Source organism: Temnothorax nylanderi, unplaced genomic scaffold (assembly GCF_030848795.1).
Source record: "Temnothorax nylanderi isolate EJ_2023f unplaced genomic scaffold, tnyl_v1.0 TNYL_tig0001_pilon, whole genome shotgun sequence".
Lineage (NCBI taxonomy): Eukaryota > Metazoa > Arthropoda > Insecta > Hymenoptera > Formicidae > Temnothorax > Temnothorax nylanderi.
The window spans coordinates 2,031,362-2,049,819 of NW_027249063.1; the positions used below are offsets into that span (position 1 = coordinate 2,031,362).

The 18,458-nt window shown below is 30.7% G+C and overlaps 2 protein-coding genes and 2 long non-coding RNA genes across 4 annotated transcripts; 2 read left to right on the top strand and 2 right to left on the bottom strand.

The window, feature by feature from the left end:
- Positions 1–361: 361 nt before the first annotated feature.
- On the top strand, positions 362–6,381 carry LOC139773058 (uncharacterized). The gene is made up of 8 exons (XM_071707307.1): positions 362–472; positions 1,128–1,247; positions 2,357–2,564; positions 2,778–3,253; positions 3,787–3,967; positions 4,055–4,276; positions 4,456–4,685; positions 5,338–6,381. Exons 1-8 carry the CDS (start codon positions 452–454, stop codon positions 5,503–5,505), a joined length of 1,626 nt encoding a protein of 541 aa, XP_071563408.1. The 5' UTR covers positions 362–451; the 3' UTR covers positions 5,506–6,381.
- Positions 5,960–11,615, top strand: LOC139781331 (uncharacterized). Its single transcript, XM_071720449.1, has 10 exons — positions 5,960–6,369; positions 6,939–7,151; positions 7,411–7,499; positions 7,667–7,786; positions 8,352–8,559; positions 8,780–9,255; positions 9,786–9,963; positions 10,047–10,265; positions 10,441–10,670; positions 11,430–11,615. Exons 3-10 carry the CDS (start codon positions 7,452–7,454, stop codon positions 11,613–11,615), a joined length of 1,665 nt encoding a protein of 554 aa, XP_071576550.1. The 5' UTR covers positions 5,960–6,369; positions 6,939–7,151; positions 7,411–7,451.
- Positions 11,616–14,898: 3,283 nt separating this feature from the next.
- LOC139783865 (uncharacterized) lies at positions 14,899–15,883 on the bottom strand. Its single transcript, XR_011722304.1, has 3 exons — positions 15,779–15,883; positions 15,380–15,675; positions 14,899–15,312 (listed from the first exon to the last, which is right to left on the bottom strand). It is a non-coding gene; the product is annotated as an uncharacterized lncRNA (long non-coding RNA).
- A 300-nt stretch (positions 15,884–16,183) lies between these two features.
- On the bottom strand, positions 16,184–17,575 carry LOC139767586 (uncharacterized). The gene is made up of 5 exons (XR_011717225.1): positions 17,458–17,575; positions 17,256–17,367; positions 17,125–17,193; positions 16,598–16,883; positions 16,184–16,467 (listed from the first exon to the last, which is right to left on the bottom strand). It is a non-coding gene; the product is annotated as an uncharacterized lncRNA (long non-coding RNA).
- Between the last annotated feature and the right edge of the window lie 883 nt (positions 17,576–18,458).

Below are 18,458 nucleotides of genomic sequence, written 5' to 3' on the forward strand. Positions count from 1 at the left end.
TTATGTAGAACCAGCAGAATCTGTTAATTCTTGTTAAACAAAATGATTTATATCAAATACATTCGCTGCTGCAGCAGACTCGTCAAGGCATTGATGGAAAAATAGAAATAAACTTGTTATTATTGCAAAGTAATTTGCAGATTTAACTATTATAAGAATTATTATTTTCTAATCAGAATATTACATTATCACAGTATATAGTAAATAAATAAAACTAATATTTTTTAAAATCTTTTTTTGCTATGTATATAATAATATAATTAAAATCACATTTGTTGTAACAAATTTATCTATTTTTTAATTTTTTTAAACCGATTTACTTCATGCATGATTATATGCATGGAATTTATTTATGATGCAGTGATATTCTCTTGAACCTAAAGTGACACCGATCGATTGCACTCAGGATTCTCACATCTACAACCTATAAAATCCGAATATCTTCAGCGACATGGTTGCAGATCATATGAAGGTAAATATACAATAGCTGTTATACATAGCGTCAAAACTTCTGCTTTTGATACAGAGCAAATGTATCAAGATCTTTGTTGTTCTTGTGAGTCCTTGAAATGCTTTAGAATACAATAGAAATACAGATATCCCCCGCTTTTCGAACATCAAGAGACACGGTGTTGTCTCGTGCCAAGTTCACGCGCAGCGAGATCGCACTGTGTATCTTTACGCGACGCGATTCGCTTTACGTTACTTCGCTTTTACGAAAGATATACATTAATACTGTTTTCGCTAATCGAAACAAATCCGAAGAGGATTTTCTCTTTTACGATAAAAATTTTTTACATATAAATTATTGGTAATTGTTTCTTCGCTTTGCGCCATTTCGGCTTACGAAAGGTTTTATAGGAACGCTCTGCTTTCGGATAGCAAGGAAAACCTGTACTCGAGGCTTATCATTTGCTTTTATACGGTGTTAGGTTAGATTTTTATCAGTGCCATGTGCTGAACTATGCAATGGATATCCAGTGCATTGAAAAAGTGAAAAATTATGTATTAATAGAAAAGTTAAATTAAAAGTTATCGTCAATATATGACTAATGTGAAACACAGCTTAAAGTTACAGAAGGCAAAGATAAACAATTAAAACAGTCTGACCTGTATACTGTTTATAGAACTTTACCGTGGAAAATGGCGTTTACAAAGGGCAAGAGACTCATACATCGAATAAGTATAAGAGCCTCGGAGAATTAATGTGGATTAGCATTAAAAGCCATAGGGACAAAATCGCACATGTAAGTCGACGTGATATTAATTATATTAATACATAAGATTTTCCAAAAAGAAAAGATACTTTTAATGCTTGTAATGTTTAGCTCATTAAGAATAAAAAGATTTGATAAAAACATGTACTAGTAGAATTTAAAAAAACTGATATTAACTCTGCGCGGACACCCCGTGTTTTTGGAGCACTCACCCTGAGACTTTTAAGTTCAAAGAGTTTTTGAAAGCGTTTCTGTGTTACAAAAAATCTATAAAAATTCATGTATTATCTTTAAGGTTTCAAAAAGTGATTTCTATACTTACATAGGCCGGAACTGTTGCAATTCGCTTCGCAAGCTGAAGCCATTTTCGTGGGAGTCATAAATGAAAAATCGACTGTGCCTTAAAAGGCCCACGGTGTCCACGCAGTGTTAACAATGATGAAGACGGGATCTATTTTAACTGCTCCTCGACCAATTTGTTTATATGATACATGTGTTGAATTATAATTATATAACATTTATTTTATCAAAGACACGAGATGAACAAGCAGTGTTAAAAGAGAATGCACATATACATATAGAAGATACACATGTACATTAACATTTTAATATCAAATACACAGAGCGGAATAATGGAAAAGATTTTTGAGATAATACATATTATAGCATAGCGATGATAATATGCTCTTTTTTCATTACATGTAATGCATGTAAGCAAAATGCATAATGCGTTTTTATGCATATAATATGACATTTTCCTACAAGAAATAGCTTATTAAATCATATTTTACGTAACATGTTCATGAAAACAAATAGGCAGCAAAAACTTATTAGATATATGAAGATAAAGACAAAAGTGTTACGACAAACTTGCCTTATTTGATGATTATAAAATAATTAAGCAATTATAAATAATTATGATGAATAATTTTATAAAATTTACGCACAAACAGGTATTAATATTTAAACGTAAATATCAGTCTGCCTCGAAATTGTTTTAATTTGATCTTGAAGACGTAACAAGTATAGCTTTCCGAGAATTTATACAATGTTCTAGAATCATGGAATGATATCATAATTATGAAGCATTATAATTAATTTTGTATTTTGAAGTTTTATATAATAACAATATTATACAGTTGGACGCACGCACTGAAGAAACGTTCACATACGCGGAGCTGCAAGATAAAGTTGTGAGATGCGCGTTATGGCTGCAAAAACAAGGAATCAAATCTGGCGACGTCATTAGTGTGTGCACGATAAATCACCCCAATTGCATCGTGCCCTGTGTTGCGGCAACTTATGTCAACGCGATTTTCAATCCGTGGAACGAGAGCATGGATTTGCGTAAGATATTCAGAAATAATCAGTCAAACGTTCTTACGTATTGCATTCGATTAGATTAGTAAATTAGATATAATGCATTTCCGACAACAATGCGCGCGAATACAATTCAGTCTATCTTGCGGTTAATTAGACATAATTTTTTATTATTTGACTGTACAATAATATTTAGCGTAGTATTTATTTCTTTACTAATTATGATGTATTTATCATCAGCAACGGCGCTGCACGTTTTGCAACTGACCACGCCGAAGGTGATTTTCTGCAGTGAGAAATCCGTGGATGTCGTCTTGAAGGGGATGAAAGAGAAGAATTGCAGTCCTACGGTGGTGGTTTTCGGCAAGCATGTCGGCGCGACTTCGTTCTCCGATATCCTGAGAAATTGCAACGATGCGGAAGTGGCAAATTTCCGTTACGCCGAGCTCGACGACATCAAACAGACGGCGTGCATCATCCACTCGTCGGGTACGACGGGGATGCCAAAAGGCGTTGAATTGTCCAACTACACTATGTTACTCATCAGCGAGGACAGCAACTTTAACATGTCTAACTTATCAACACTTTGGTTCTCATCTCTTTATTGGATCAGCGGAGTAATGCTAAACGTGAAAGCAATCACGCAGGGTGTTACAATGATTATCTATCCGGAATTCGACGAGGAGACGACTTGCCAATTGATTGAGAAATTTAAAGTAATATTATTTTCAGAAATTTTATTTTTTTTTATCATAAAAAATTTTATTTATTGAATTATTAAAATAGATTCTTAATTTTTTAAATTTTTTGATCTAAAAGACAATGATGACTGAAATATATTTGCCCGCTGATGCACTGACTTCTTGCTGTAGAGATAACTCTTATAGCATCAATGATTTAGTTTCTGCTTTCTCGCGAATCCTATGGTGCAATTGAGTTAACTTTCTTCGAGCAAATTGTAATATTTTTAATTTACAGTAATAATTTCCAAGTAATAACTTCTTGTTATTATATAACAATGCTATTAATTTTCTGTAAAAATTTGTTTACCGTCTGTAGACGTACATTTATGCGTGTGTGCATGGAATTGTATTTATCTTGATTGCAAAAAAAAATACAAATTGCTATTCCGAGAGAATAGAGCATAGTCTAGCTATTTCAGTACCTACTTGTTATTTAAATTGCATAATCACATTTGCATATGTATAATGTGTCGAAATCTAAAAGCGAAAATTATTTTTCAACCTAGGTAGCAGTTATCTACCTCAGCACGAGTATGATGAATCGGTTTGTCAAAGCGGGATACGCAGGACAGAAATATTCATTACCATCTTTAAAAGTCATATTAGGAGGTGGTGCGATAATTAAACCAAAAGTGCAGGAAGAACTGAAACGTACTTTACCGCACGTTCAGATATTGCAAGCTTATGGTAAATATCGTTATAATGCTATAAAACATTAATATATATTAATGTTTACTGTAAAAATTCGATTATACCGACACCTGGTGTTTTTAGGAATGACAGAACTTGGTGGTCTCGTAACATTGCAACAACCAAATCACAAGAACGGATCTTGCGGAATAGTAGTTAAGAATGTGCAAATAAAAATTGTGGATCCAGAAAGCGGGAAAGTACTTGGTCCGAATCAGTCGGGTGAAATATGGATAAAATCTATAATCATGATGAACGGTTACTATAGGAATCCCGAAGCGACGAAAAGTACGATTGATGAAGAAGGTAAACAGGTCATATTTGTTATAATTGATAATTATATATAATTAAAAATAAATTGTGAGTTAATTAATTGACGTATTGATTGCAAACTAAATAAATTGTATTCCAATAAATTAAAAAGAACGTAACTAACAGTATTATAGAAATCTAATATCACAAAAATAAATTTGGCACTCTTTCAGGATGGTTGCACTCGGGTGATATCGGTTATTTTGACGAAGATGGGGAACTATTCATTATTGACAGGATAAAAGAGCTTATAAAATATAGAGGCTATCATATTTCACCCGGAGAAATCGAAGGTGTCTTAATAACGCATCCAGCAGTGTTGGAAGTTGCAGTAATATCGATACCTCATGCAACAGACGATGAACATCCTCTTGCTTATGTCACCAAAAAGCCTGGTGCTAAGGTATAATGTTTGTTAGAATATTAGAGAACAAAGTTAGAGAATGAGAGTTTACAAAATAAAATTTATCAGTTAGCAAATAGAATAATTGCAAATCGGTTTTGCGTATTCCGGGGGATAGTCTCTTAAAAATCTAGTGAATAGAGAATTATATTCGTAAGAAACGTTGTTAGAAAATTAAAATCATTAAAAAAGCAAACAGGAAAATTTGCAACCTAACTCAGATAAGAGCGAAGACGTCTGTATCAGTTTACCAAGACAGATTTTAAAACTGTGATGTAATCGCGGAGAAGAAAGAAAAGAATACAGAGATAAAAATGCAAATATTGATTTTTGTCAGCGCTTTTAATTGTAACTGTACAGTATAACAATGTTTGACGTCCGATATTTCTAGCTTCGAAAAAAATTCAGTATAATAACATTTCTTATATATATTCTTTTAAATATATTGTCAAGATTTTTTCACATTTTAATCATAATACCAAACATGTAAGTTTTTGTTTTTTTTGCTTTATATAAATGAAGTTAAATGTTAATTTTGTATTTCAGCAAAGTACAATATATTTATATATATCTCATTTAATGCGGAGTAGAAAATATTTATTTTTTATGTTAAAATGTTCTCTGTAGTTGCAATGATTGAATTTCGTTTCAGGAGACAGAGCAAGAATTAATAGACTTTGTGGCAAAAAATATGATGGATCACTACAAACTTCGTGCTGGAGTGATATTTCTGGATGTTTTTTCGTATACAGGTTCAGGAAAAATTGCGAGAAAAGATTTAAAAGAAATGGCTAAAAAATTATTTAAGCACACTAATTAATTACATCTATTCAATAAAGCAAAAAAATATATATATATATAGTCGTGTATGCTTTTTCCAAATAGATATTATAAACGGACCAGATAAACATTTTTCAATCTTATAAAAGGACTATCGATAAGACTATGGATGATAGAGATACGTAACTTTCTTAGAATTAGAATGAATCTAGTCTTCAAAATAAGTTTTAGAAATAATAGCAATATAGTTATTTTTAATGTGGAGGTTTTTACAAGTAATTAAAATTTGTTTGCAGATGTTTGTTTAATGTTTTAATAGCAGGATTGCATGACTATTTATTTAGCGAATTGTAAAAAAACTTGAAAATATGTTTTCAGAAGTTTCAGAAATTTAATAAAAGTTTATGTTTTATATTGATAATACTTGTCTTGTTAAAAATAATTTAAAGAGTTAATAATAAAATTTTGAGTTGCTGAATATAAAGGCCCAGTAAAATATATCTTAAAATCTAAAATCAAGTAACTATTAATCAACTTTCTCTATAATTTCCATTTTTGTCTTCCTAAATATAGTTATGTAATATGTTTGAGTAATACGCAATGTAGGTGTTGGTGAGAATAAAACTCTCTTCACCCTGCGTATGCGGACGCTCTTTATTATACAAAAACGCTTCACCGCCGTTCGCCTTTACTTTCGACCGCTTCTGTAAAATGCGACTGATCACGACGACTGTTATCGGTACAATACGTTCGCCACTATCAGTAAATGCTCGCAGTCTACTGCTAACAGCGCTTATAAGTTTACTGTTATTAGCTTGTCTGCCGAATATTCTTCAAAAAGGATAATTTTTGTGTAATAAAGAAGTCCTCCATCAAGTACAAAATTTTCTTTGTTGCAATAAAGGTATTGTACTTAGTTGTGCCTCCTGTATTATTTTTTATCTTTATTTACAGTAACATACTGAATTTTGCCGAGTATCTTCAAAAAATTCATCCTCTCATTCATAGATATATTATATAATTGTCAGATAGAATAAATAAAGATACTAAAACGTTAACTTTTTATTGTTTATTTAAATATATATGTATACATATGTGTGTGTGTATCTGAATTTAACTCTATTTTATATTTTAAAAATAATTCAATTCTCGATTTCAAACAACTTGCAGTCGCTCTGAAGATCAACTGCTGTTATTAAAAGTATTTCGTTGTGTGTGTTTGTTCTGTGTTTTGTTACAAGTGTGTGATGTACATTTACATAAACTCTCACGATTAAATCAGCATTTACATAACTTAATTAACAAAGATAAAAAATTATGTAGCAAAACCGTCAAAAATGTCATTGCTTTACTAGCTTAATAAAATCCAATTAATTAAATAATCTGCAGATAAGACAGTTATTGTATACAAAATTATTATATATTTTTAATTATTATATTTTTAATCTTCCATGTGCATACGTGGGTCTACAGCGTCCAAACCAAAATAATATCTACTCGTAACCGTAAAACTGGCAAGCCTGCCTGTCTGGCTCCTTTCTCTTCAAGAAGAAAGACGGTGAAAGACGGGACTCAAAGGCCCAGAGCCGTTGAATAAGATCAATATATTGCCGAATGCCGAGCAAGTCAGGTCTCATACGAACGTCTCAGACCCACTAAATGGTCCACTAAACGTGACTTTTTTCTGTAAGTAATTAAAGTGAGACTCACACATTCTGTAAGTAGTTAAGTTTCTATTCATTATCACACATTCTATAATATAAAGACTAGCCCATATCTTAATAGATATTTAATTTAAGACTCATGTTTACTGGACATTTTCTTTTTATTTTGATGAACACTACCTGCTCTAAAAATATGTAACATTTTTCTTTTAAATACCCTGTATATATATTTACATTTAAATTATATATGTTTTTTACAATATTGTGATGCAATATTGTAGAGTGACCTTGTGTTGGATCGCATTCAGAATCTTATATTACGATGGCAGACCTAGATATTTCTAACAAAATGGTTGCACATGTCTCGAAGGTAGGTCCAAAATCAGCCAAATAATGATCTATTTCCATGTGATCTTTCCATGTTACGTCTAAAGAACAAAACTATGAATGTATGATTGACATAAAAGACATATAGCGTAAAGACATTAAAGACAATAAACAATTAAAACAGTTTGATATACAATATGTCGTTTACAGAATTTTACCGTGGAAAATGGCGTTTACAAGGGTAAAGCGGAGCATAAATCGAATAACTACAAAAGTGTTGGAGAAATGTTATGGACTAACATAAGAAATCATGGGAATAATATCGCATACGTGAGTCGACGATTACATATGACATCAAAACATTTAAGATTTCCCAAAAAAAAACGGACATAAATATTTAAAGTTTATAAATATTTGACTAAATAAGAAAGAAGATTCAATAAAAACATATTCTAAAACTTAAAAACTGATATTAACGATGTTGAAAATAGAATCTATTGCGATTGCTCTTCGAAATTGTTTATACATATAATACATGTTGAATTACATAAAATTGTTTTATCAAAGACATGAGATGAACAAGCAATGTTGAAAGAGAATGCATGTGTATAGTAGAAGAAATACATATTTTAATATCAAATATAGAGCAGAATAATGGAAAACATTTAAAAAATAGGTTTTATGCTTTATAGCGATGATAATATGCGTTTTCTACGTATGTTATAATGCTTTTCTACAAAAAACAGCTTATTATCAAAGAACATTTTTTTAGCAATGTTATATGCTCTCAATGTTAGCAAATAGAGAGCAAAAAGTTTATGAGACACAGAGACATAAAGAAAGACGTTCTCCTTATATTTATACAATACTCTTGATAAGATAATTTTGTGTTCAGCTGGATGCACAAACCGAAAAAACGGTAACATACGCACAGCTGCAAGATAAAGTTGTGAGATGCGCCTTATGGCTGCAAAAACAAGGAATCAAATCCGGTGATGTCATCAGCTTGTGCACGAATAATCATCTCAATTCCATCGTGCCTTGTCTTTCGGCAACTTATATCAATGCGATTTCCAACCCGTGGTACGAAAACATGGACTTGCGTAAGTTCTTCCTCGATTATCAAATAGTAATTCTAATTACGCATATTTTATTTAATTAACTTAGCGGATTAGAAATAATGCATTTCCGATAATGCGTTCAAATACAATTACAATTTTATCTTGTAGATATTAATTAAATAAAATTTTTTATTGTTTAAATGAACAATAATATTAAGCATAACATTCATTTTTATAATACTTACGAGTTATTTGTAATCAGAAACTGCAATGCACGTTTTGGAACTGACCACGCCGAAGGTGATCTTCTGCAATGAGAAATCCGTGGATGTCGTCTTGAGCGCGATAAAAGAAAAAAATTTTAATCCCACGGTGGTGATTTTCGGCAAGCATGTCGATGCAATTTCGTTCTCTGATATTCTGAACAATTGCAATGATGCGGAAGTCTCAAATTTCCGTTACGTTGAGCTCGACGACATCCAGAAGACGGCGTGCATCTTGCACTCGTCGGGTACTACGGGACTGCCGAAAGGTGTCGAACTGTCCCACTACTACGTACAAATTTTCAGCCAGGAAAAAAACTTAAAAATAAATAACGCGCCATCACTTTGGTTTTCTTCTCTTCATTGGCTGAGTGGGATAATACTGAACTTCAATGCGATCGTGAATGGTTCCAAAGTGATCCTCTATCCAGAATTTGACGAAGAGATGACTTGTCAACTGATAGAGAAATACAAAGTAATATTATGTTAAATGCTTGTTCAAATAATTAAAGCAAAATAATTTTAATTTTCAAGATTTGTTATTGCAAAAATAATGATGACTAAAATGTCACGTTGATATAATTACGTCGTACTTCCTATTTTGAATAAGTAATCACGATAATTTTTAGCTTTTACCCTCTCGTGAACTTTACGATAAAGTTGAAATGAATTGTGAAGAATGTGAAGTGAATTGGTCTTCCTTAAGCATACTGTAATGTTTTCTATTTGAGCTAATTGTCGCGATAACTTTTATTACTAATAGAATAATGCGATCAGTTCTTTATCAAAACTTGTCATTCATACGTGACATATATTTGAGATAACGAATTACATTTTGATGAATTAATAGCGAATTACATGATAATATTTTACACTCAAGATATGTAAAAAATGTAATTATGATACATATAATCGTGTTTCATGATGTATCCTTGTTTATATTATAAATTGTAAATTTTTTAATTAGTTTTATCCAATCCAATAGTAAATTATTTTATTGTCTAGGCAGGATTCGTTTTCTTGAGCTCTAGCATGCTCAATCGGTTTCTCAAAGCGGGCTACGTAAAGATATATTCTTTGTTATCTTTGGAAACAATTTCCTACGGTGGTGCAACAACTAAGTCAAAAGTGCAGGAAGAATTGAGACGTATTTTGCCACATGTCCAGATATTACAAATTTACGGTAAATATCATTATAATGTGATAAAATATTAACATACATTAATGAGTGTTATAAAATTTCGATTACATTCCTTGTGTTTCTAGCAATGACGGAGACCGGTCTCATAACAATGCAACTGCCGAACCACAAGAATGGATCTTGTGGAACAGTTGCTAAGAATGTACAAATAAAAATTGTGGACCCAGAAAACGGAAAAGTACTTGGTCCGAATCAGTCGGGAGAAATATGGATAAAATCTTTCACCTTAATGACTGGTTATTATAGAAATCCTGAGGCGACGAAAAGTACGGTTGATGAGGAAGGTAAAGAGTTTCTATCTATAATAATAATTACATAATAATATATAATTATATTTAAAAGTCACTTATGACTAATGCATGTAAAATAAATAAATTATATTCCACTATGTCTTAACGAACATATCTAATAATGTCGTGAAAATCTAATATCGCAAATATAAATTTGGAATTCTTTCAGGGTGGCTACACTCGGGTGATATCGGTTATTTTGACGATGATGGGGAATTATTTATTGTTGACAGAATAAAGGAACTCATAAAATATAGAGGATATCAAATCGCACCCGGCGAAATCGAAGGTGTGTTAATGTCGCATCCAGCAGTGCTAGAAGTAGCAGTAATAGGAATACCTCATGAGTTAGACGATGAGCACCCTCTTGCTTTTGTCATCAAGAGGCCTAATGTCAAGGTACAATTTTTGTTAGCTTAGATAAAATCATAGAACAAAGATTTATAAAATAAAATCAAATACCAACAGAATAAACCGATTTATTCCGTGGAATATTTTCTTAAAATTTCTAGTAGATATCTAATAGTTAGAGAATCAAGCTCATAAAAATAAAGACGTTGATGCGATCAAAATCAGAGGGCGATAAATAAATATGTTTAAATAAGTAAAGATTTGATTCAATTATGAAAGAATCGCGAAAAGAATGAAACTTCTATACTCCGTCCAACGAGAGATCATGGTTGATCAAACATAAATAACGATAGAGCACAGATGCGCAACAAGGTGGTTCGCGTTAAATTATTTTTATTTTTAATAGTGTTGGACAATATCTATGTAAAATAAAATCTCTCGTTGGACGGAGTATAGATAAAAGTATATTATATTAGTCAACGCTTTTAACTGGAACTCTGTATGATAAAACATGGTTTGATATAAGATTGACATTGAGTTAGTTTAAAAAATTTCATAATAAAGTCCTTAATAAATTGTTTTGTAAAAGAATTTGTAATATTTTACTTATATAATACAAACCAACATCTAAATGTTTATTTTCTTATTTATAATAAATTAATGTAAACATTATTGGAAGTGGTTTTTTAAATAGTTTGTTTTTTGAACGAATTATTCATACATTACTTTTTAATACAAAATAAGAAATATTTTTAATGTATTAGAAAGTTTCTTTCTGCATTGGTATAATTTTAATTATACATACAGGTGACGGAACAGGAATTGATAGACTTTGTAGCGAAGAACGTGATGGATCACTTCAGACTACGTGCAGGAGTGATATTTCTGGATGCTTTTCCGTATACAGATTCAGGGAAACTTGCGAGGAAAGATTTATTACATTTACTCAAAACAATATTCTTGACTTCTGTCAAGATATTTGAAAACTATTAGTAAGAAAATATTCTTTGTTGTAAGAAAACTTACTTAAACGAAATAAAATAAAATAAGTAAAGTGCTTTTCTTGGCTGTAGAATGATTATTTTCCTGTGTGCACGCATCGGTTACAGTAATATTACGTATAATATTATAGCATATAAAATATATTATATATTTTTTGCATTTGTAAAGCTTGAAATATTTGTAAATGCTATATAATTATTGGCCGAATGCTACTGGGCTGATGTAAATAAAGAAATGTAGAAAGCAATAATCAGAACTATTAAATCTTTAACATCAACTATTAAATTTTTAACATCAAAAAAACGATGAAATCGAGGGTTTTCGAGATCCGAGTCTCGGACTTTGACGGCGCGTGCAAGCTAAACGACTGACTTAACGATAAATGTTGTTCAGATCATTATTGTAGATAATTTTACGCTCTACAAAAAAGGTACGTATAGTTAGTAACCTTATCTTGCTTAGTTTTCGAAATATTTGAGAAAAAATAAAAAAAATCGCGTTTTTTGTTGATAATATTGTTAATAACTTTTTATTGCGCATTAATTTTGCAAAGCAAAATAAATCCTACTTAGAGCACCTCAAATCAAAGCGATTCATGGTGGTTGCAACTTGGGGAGATTAATTGGAAGGTTAACCCCCTAAATTAGTCTAATATGACTGGCCTAGAAGCTGCATGCGATGATAAGGAAAGCAGAGCTTAAAAGCAATTCGCTCGCTGAGCTTGTAGAACAGAAAACCACGGAAAACAAAGAACTCGCGAAAATCCTAGACGAAGTTGGTCACGGTTGGTCACGGAAACTCGGAATGAAAATCAAGTATCGCGATTATGGCGCAATTAGTCTTTATTTTTTTACTTGTCCTTATTATCTTAAATACAAACTTAAATATGTTAGATACGATTGATGTATGCATGTGCATTAACTCGTAAAGTTATTGCGTAAAATTGCGTTTTGCTTCAGGAAAAGCAAAACCTTTTATTAATTATTTATAAGTTGTGAAATATTAAATTTCACACTTATTAAAAACACACTTTTAAATGGAAAAAAATGGAAGTTTTAATCAATCCCCTTAGGGTTACAATTCTCATCCATTACTAACCTTCTCCTCTCACTGAACCCTTTGGACCAACGGCTTAACGTCTCTTTCCGAAAGACGAAGCCCAGTTTGCTCCGTACAAGAGGTCTATCTTGCACGGAGGGCGCAGCTTTCGGAAAAAACTTTCCATGGCTCTAGTGGACTCGAACCTGGTTCCTCAGATTACGAGTCTGGCGCTCTACCACTAGACCACACTGCCGCCCAAAAACACACTTTTATTTATACGATAAAAAATGTTTAATACCCTGCGCATGTGGGTGTAACAACATACAATCCCATTTTTAAATCTTACATTTTAAATCTGGTAGGAACATCACCCTTTACACTTCTTATCTTTTCAGGCAACGCAATTGAGAATACCATGAGGATACATACTATTAATATAATTTGACAATTTTAATATAAAATACGATAGTAGTTACAAAGTTTGGTATACATTAAAATATTGATATTAGTAATTTAGAAATAGCTTCTAATATTTCATATTCAAAGGTGCTTATTTATGATTCAATACAGATTATGATTCATGATTAACTTAATTAAGACACTAATTTTTAACGTTTTGAACATTATGTAAGTAGTTAAATTTTTTAAATTATTATTTAGACAAATAGTAAAACATAAGGTATAAAAATAAAATATGAAATAAAACTATGAAATAAAGTAAATAAAATAGTGTCATTTTTATAATATAAAGCTTTTAAGTATACCTTTATGGTAATTCACATCCCATGGACGATGGAGATTGGATCAATGTATTTATGTATTGCTTATAAATAAAATAAAAATAAATTGATATAAGTATGACAGGGAAAGACCCACAGTCGATATTTACTAGTTAGTAAGTATATTACTTTATTTTCTCTCTCATCCTCCTGGCAAATATAAGATTTTAAGATAAGATCCTTAAAATGAGATTTATCTCGAACCCTTTTATATCTCTATCAGAATTAAATATTGTACAAATGATTCAGCAAAGCAATACTTAAAAATCTTTTTCAATATGTATATGTTATAAATATAAACCAGAGAGAGGCAGAAATTATCTCCCTATCCCATATATTCTAACAAGTTTATTTTACAAAAAAATAAATATTAATTAGAATTATTTTATCACATGTATAATATGTCCATTTTATTTCTACTTTTCATAGCCCATCCATGTACATGTTTATTATGTGTTCAGTTTTATATTACTTGCAAGTAATATAATATGAGATTAAACAAATATTTTATCGCAAAACAGAAGAGCGTTTTATATCGATTTTTTATAAATTATCAGTCTTAATCAGTTATACATATATGTGAGAGACACATTAAAATAGGTATTTCATATCAAGTATTTTAAAAATGACTTTATTAAGAGATATTTATTTATATATTTGATACTTAAGATTTATAGCATCAAGAATTCATTTACGTATATTTACGATTTGATCTCTATGTGAAGATGAGTTAATATTTAATTGCCAGTTGATGTACCTAGCTAATATGCCATTGCAAGGAAAATGAAATTTAGATGTTTATACTAATATATATTTATATTTTATAAAATAAATTACATTATTACGATAAATTACATGTATATTGTATATAAAAAGCATATTTTTTATTGTCACAAATTTAAATGTTTCAACAATCCAACAGAAAACATCATGCAAACCGATCTAACCTTCAATCCAAAGCCTGATTCTATAAATCACAGACGAAATAAACAACTTTTTAAATTTCCAGGTTTTTCTTTACAAAGAATAAATTATAATATGAAAGGTTAAATGAACGGTCAATAACGAAAATAAAAGTTGTTAAATTCGATAAAGATTTATTGTTACAAACAATTAATTAATTAGGAACGTTTCGACAACACAGTGCCTTCGTCAGCCAAAATTAATAAAATATACAAATATCGCAATTATATATTAAATTCTCACTTCCGACTGAATCAATCATGGATTTTACCATTCGACTACAATTTCCAATTAAAGACCTCACAAATGTACAGCGATTCCGATTTTTTCTGTTCAATATTTATTTGATGTTTCTATTATTATTACTTGGATGTGGAAACTTGGAACTCGTGACGAATTTAATATATAATTGCGATATTTGTATATTTTATTATTTTTGGCTGAAGAAGACACGGTGTTGTCGAAACATTCCTAATTAATTAATTGTTTGTAGCAATAAATCTTTATTAAATTTAACAACTTTCGTGCTTGTTATTGGCCGTTAACCTTTCATATTATTGTTGATACATACGAGCTTAATATAATTTAATTTTAAGAATAAATTATTTTAAATTACAGTTCTTAATGTCTTATCGCGTAAAAAGGTAAATTAAGTTATTTCTTACCGAGATACATATCAATTTAGGTGCAGAATTTCATCTAACTTCTTCTGGGTTATATGCAACATCTTTCCTTTATGACGATTGTACGTTTCGATCACTCTCGAACGCATTTCTATCCATTCGTACAAACGTTCAAATATAGAACATGCAATATTCGGCGAACAAAATTCAGTGGCAAAGTCCAAAGCTGTTGTAACTTTCTCAAACCATCGAGCTTTAATGCACAATAACAGCCAATTAAACCTGCGAAATACATTCGCTTAACGTTACGCAATTGTGAATCGATATGAATATAAATACACATATTTACCGTATTTGTCCACTGTCATTATCGAAAATATAAAAATCTGAAATTAATTTCAATTTTTCCTCGGTCAGACCCGAAGTATGAAAAGTATATAGATTGCTTAATAATAATATTTTCTGAACGTCACAAAGACTCCTTCGTTCCATTATGATAGAAAAATTAGAAGTTTCGTTGAATTGGACCCATTCGTCCGCTAACTGGCGACACTCTCTGTCCCATGAGGTCATTTCCGGCAAGTTCGGGATTATAAAAGCAGGTCTAACATTGAACCACGTCCACCATTGAAAATTATCTAACACCTGAAAGCAACATCGAAGTCATTGTTTCTATATAATGCTAAAAATATATATTTTTTAAATACTGGTGAAACTGTAGTTTATTTATATAAAGAAAGCGTTATACCTTTCTTTTGTCAGAAAAATATCGACATAAGTAGTTTTTCCAATCTTCAGTGTTTATACTTTCGAATGCAAATTCCTTAAAATAAGATTGAAGAAATGATTCGAATTCTGAAGATCCTAACGCATCCTCTAAATGATATAAGAGTACATATCCCAATTCATAAGGAACACAATTAATAGCTTCATGAAGAGACTTATCCTTGTGTAAGAAATTGGGTAATAAGGGTCTTAGTATCCAACGAGTATCCTTAAATTTTTTAACCTGTAATACAATTTTAAAAGATAATACAGTAGGAATGCAAAAATGTGTGTATGTACAATGTCAAATGTTGTTATCGGATAACATTATTACTCCGTTTCTTCTATCTAATTAAAGCTAATACTTCACCATATTCTTCAAATTGTTTGCTCCTTCAATTCTGACGAAAAACTTCATTTCTTCATGAATCGACATTTTACATAAAATTTGCCTAGCAATAAAAATACAGAAACTTTTATTTAGCCACAAATGATTATAATTCGCACACGTCACTAAATTTCCTGCCCAGTTCAGTGAGATGTTCCAAGCGAGCGAATAACTGATACCAGATCGATCTCCACGAAGTAGAGCCGGCGAAATAAATGACACGCATGGACATTCTATTTTGAAATGGGCGATACTTGGTGGTAAAACACATACATCGTATTTATCTAGAAATATCATTTTACATGTAATAACGAAAAATAATTATAATCGATAAAAGAAGGAAGTATTGATAATCCACAATAGTAAAAGTCATTTTGTATGTATAAAAAACAACAAATTTAGTTGTTATTTTACCCCATTCATAAGGTCCACATAAACTTTCGGCAATCTTCAGCGTGCTTTCAATTGTGCCTGATTCAAACGTATTGAAACTTTCATTAATAAATTTGTTTTCGGCAAACACATTGCTTCTTTCACTAAGTTGCCTTTTCTCTAGTACACCCACAGCAATAATCACCGCATAAGATGGTACCGGTTTCCTTTGATTGAATTTATACACGGCTGGCCCTCCGTTCTTATATGTCGATACATTTCGCAAATGTGCGGACATTAGAACTGTATAATTTCTGGGTACTGAAATCTAAAACATGAAATATACTTGCGCCATTAAAAATTAAATAGATATTTTACTTTAATTAAAGCACTTTATAAGAAAACATAGATATTTATGTTTAAAAACATTTAACTCGTTTTCACTAATACAATCAATTTCTTCACAAATTTATATTACTTTCACCAATAATATTAATAATAATCGTGTTTTCACATAAATGAATAAATTCGGAATGAATACAAATATTACTTAGTGTTTACATTCTTACCTCAGCAGAGTATGTAAATTTGACTGACGGTGTATCCTGGCAGGGGAACATGGCTCTAGCATACATTAGCTAGAAAAATAAAAATTGTTACACTATCTATATTAAAATATACCTTTATTTAATCAGTTTACCTTGTTATAAGACAATAGGAAGGGATGTAAACCATCAGCAGTTTGCTCCTGCGTTAGCCAGTATAATGAAGGGGATTTTGGATCTGTTTTATATTCAAGTAGAATTTTACAACTGAAAGTATCGTATTATAAGTATATTTAATTTCTACATTAATATATTTTATTGGTAATTGTATTTTTTGTAAAATTGTCTTATATTCACTCTCCGTCATTTCCTCGAGATTTTGGTAAGTATATGAAAAACGCACATCCAATATGATTATCAAATTCAACGTCAGAACGTAAAGATGTACCAGTAAAAACATTTGTGACTCTTGTTATATCAAGTTTATAGGTATCTAAAATCTAATTGGTTATATTACGTATTAATAACAAATTAAATAGTTTGCTCGATATAAAACGAAATGTTTACTCACTAATACGTTAATTGAAGGTTTCCTTTTTATACTCAAAATTGCTGTCCCTTGAAGGACATTTTGCTTAAAATCCACATTCAATTTTAAGTCAGTATGGATTACACGCGCAAGTTCTAATAATTAAAAGAATGCAGAAATTAAAGAAAATAAGTAATAATAAGTAATGATATATGAATGTAATGCGTAATAGTACATGACAAAAAATTGTATATTGTACTTAAAATTATTATAGTAATTGCGTGTAATATCATTTGTAAAATGCAAACAATTAACAGACTTGTATGATAAATACAATATATTTTATAATACATTTAAGAAGATGTGCAGAATGTTGTCAATTAGTTTACACTACAGGAGAATAATCTAATTTTGGAAACTATAAAAAAACTAAAGACCTAAAGATACGTGCAGAACGTACTTTTGTCTTTCCAACATCTTAATTAATTCCGCGAACATTTCTGATTCTATTTTCTTTAAGAAAAGAATAAATAGATAAATATAAAATGTTATATGTTATACTTATGTGGCCAATTAAATAACTGAAATACCTGGTCTCGCATGAGAATATATATCTTTATTAGATGATAAAATATCCATTTTAAGAGAGTCACGTTATTTTCAAATGACTTGTGATAATGAATCTATATAACTAAACTGGCCGCACTCACACAAGGGCACAGAATCACTTCTAACTCCTACCTTTACCCATTTATCTTTGTTTGGCAACATCGTTTATTTATTACAATACCGAATGGCCAAAATAACTGTGAATACCTCGTAAGTGTTT

What these genes read in the sequence shown, in the direction of transcription:
- LOC139773058 (XM_071707307.1), top strand. Translation starts at nt 452, where the DNA reads ATGGTTGCAGATCATATGAAG. An exon ending in GAACGAGAGCATGGATTTGC is followed by an intron (nt 2,565 to 2,777) that starts GTAAGATATTCA and finishes ATTTATCATCAG; the next exon opens with CAACGGCGCTGCACGTTTTG. An exon ending in TCAGATATTGCAAGCTTATG is followed by an intron (nt 3,968 to 4,054) that starts GTAAATATCGTT and finishes TGGTGTTTTTAG; the next exon opens with GAATGACAGAACTTGGTGGT.
- LOC139781331 (XM_071720449.1), top strand. Translation starts at nt 7,452, where the DNA reads ATGGCAGACCTAGATATTTCTAACAAAATGGTTGCACATGTCTCGAAG. An exon ending in GTACGAAAACATGGACTTGC is followed by an intron (nt 8,560 to 8,779) that starts GTAAGTTCTTCC and finishes ATTTGTAATCAG; the next exon opens with AAACTGCAATGCACGTTTTG. An exon ending in AACTGATAGAGAAATACAAA is followed by an intron (nt 9,256 to 9,785) that starts GTAATATTATGT and finishes TTTATTGTCTAG; the next exon opens with GCAGGATTCGTTTTCTTGAG.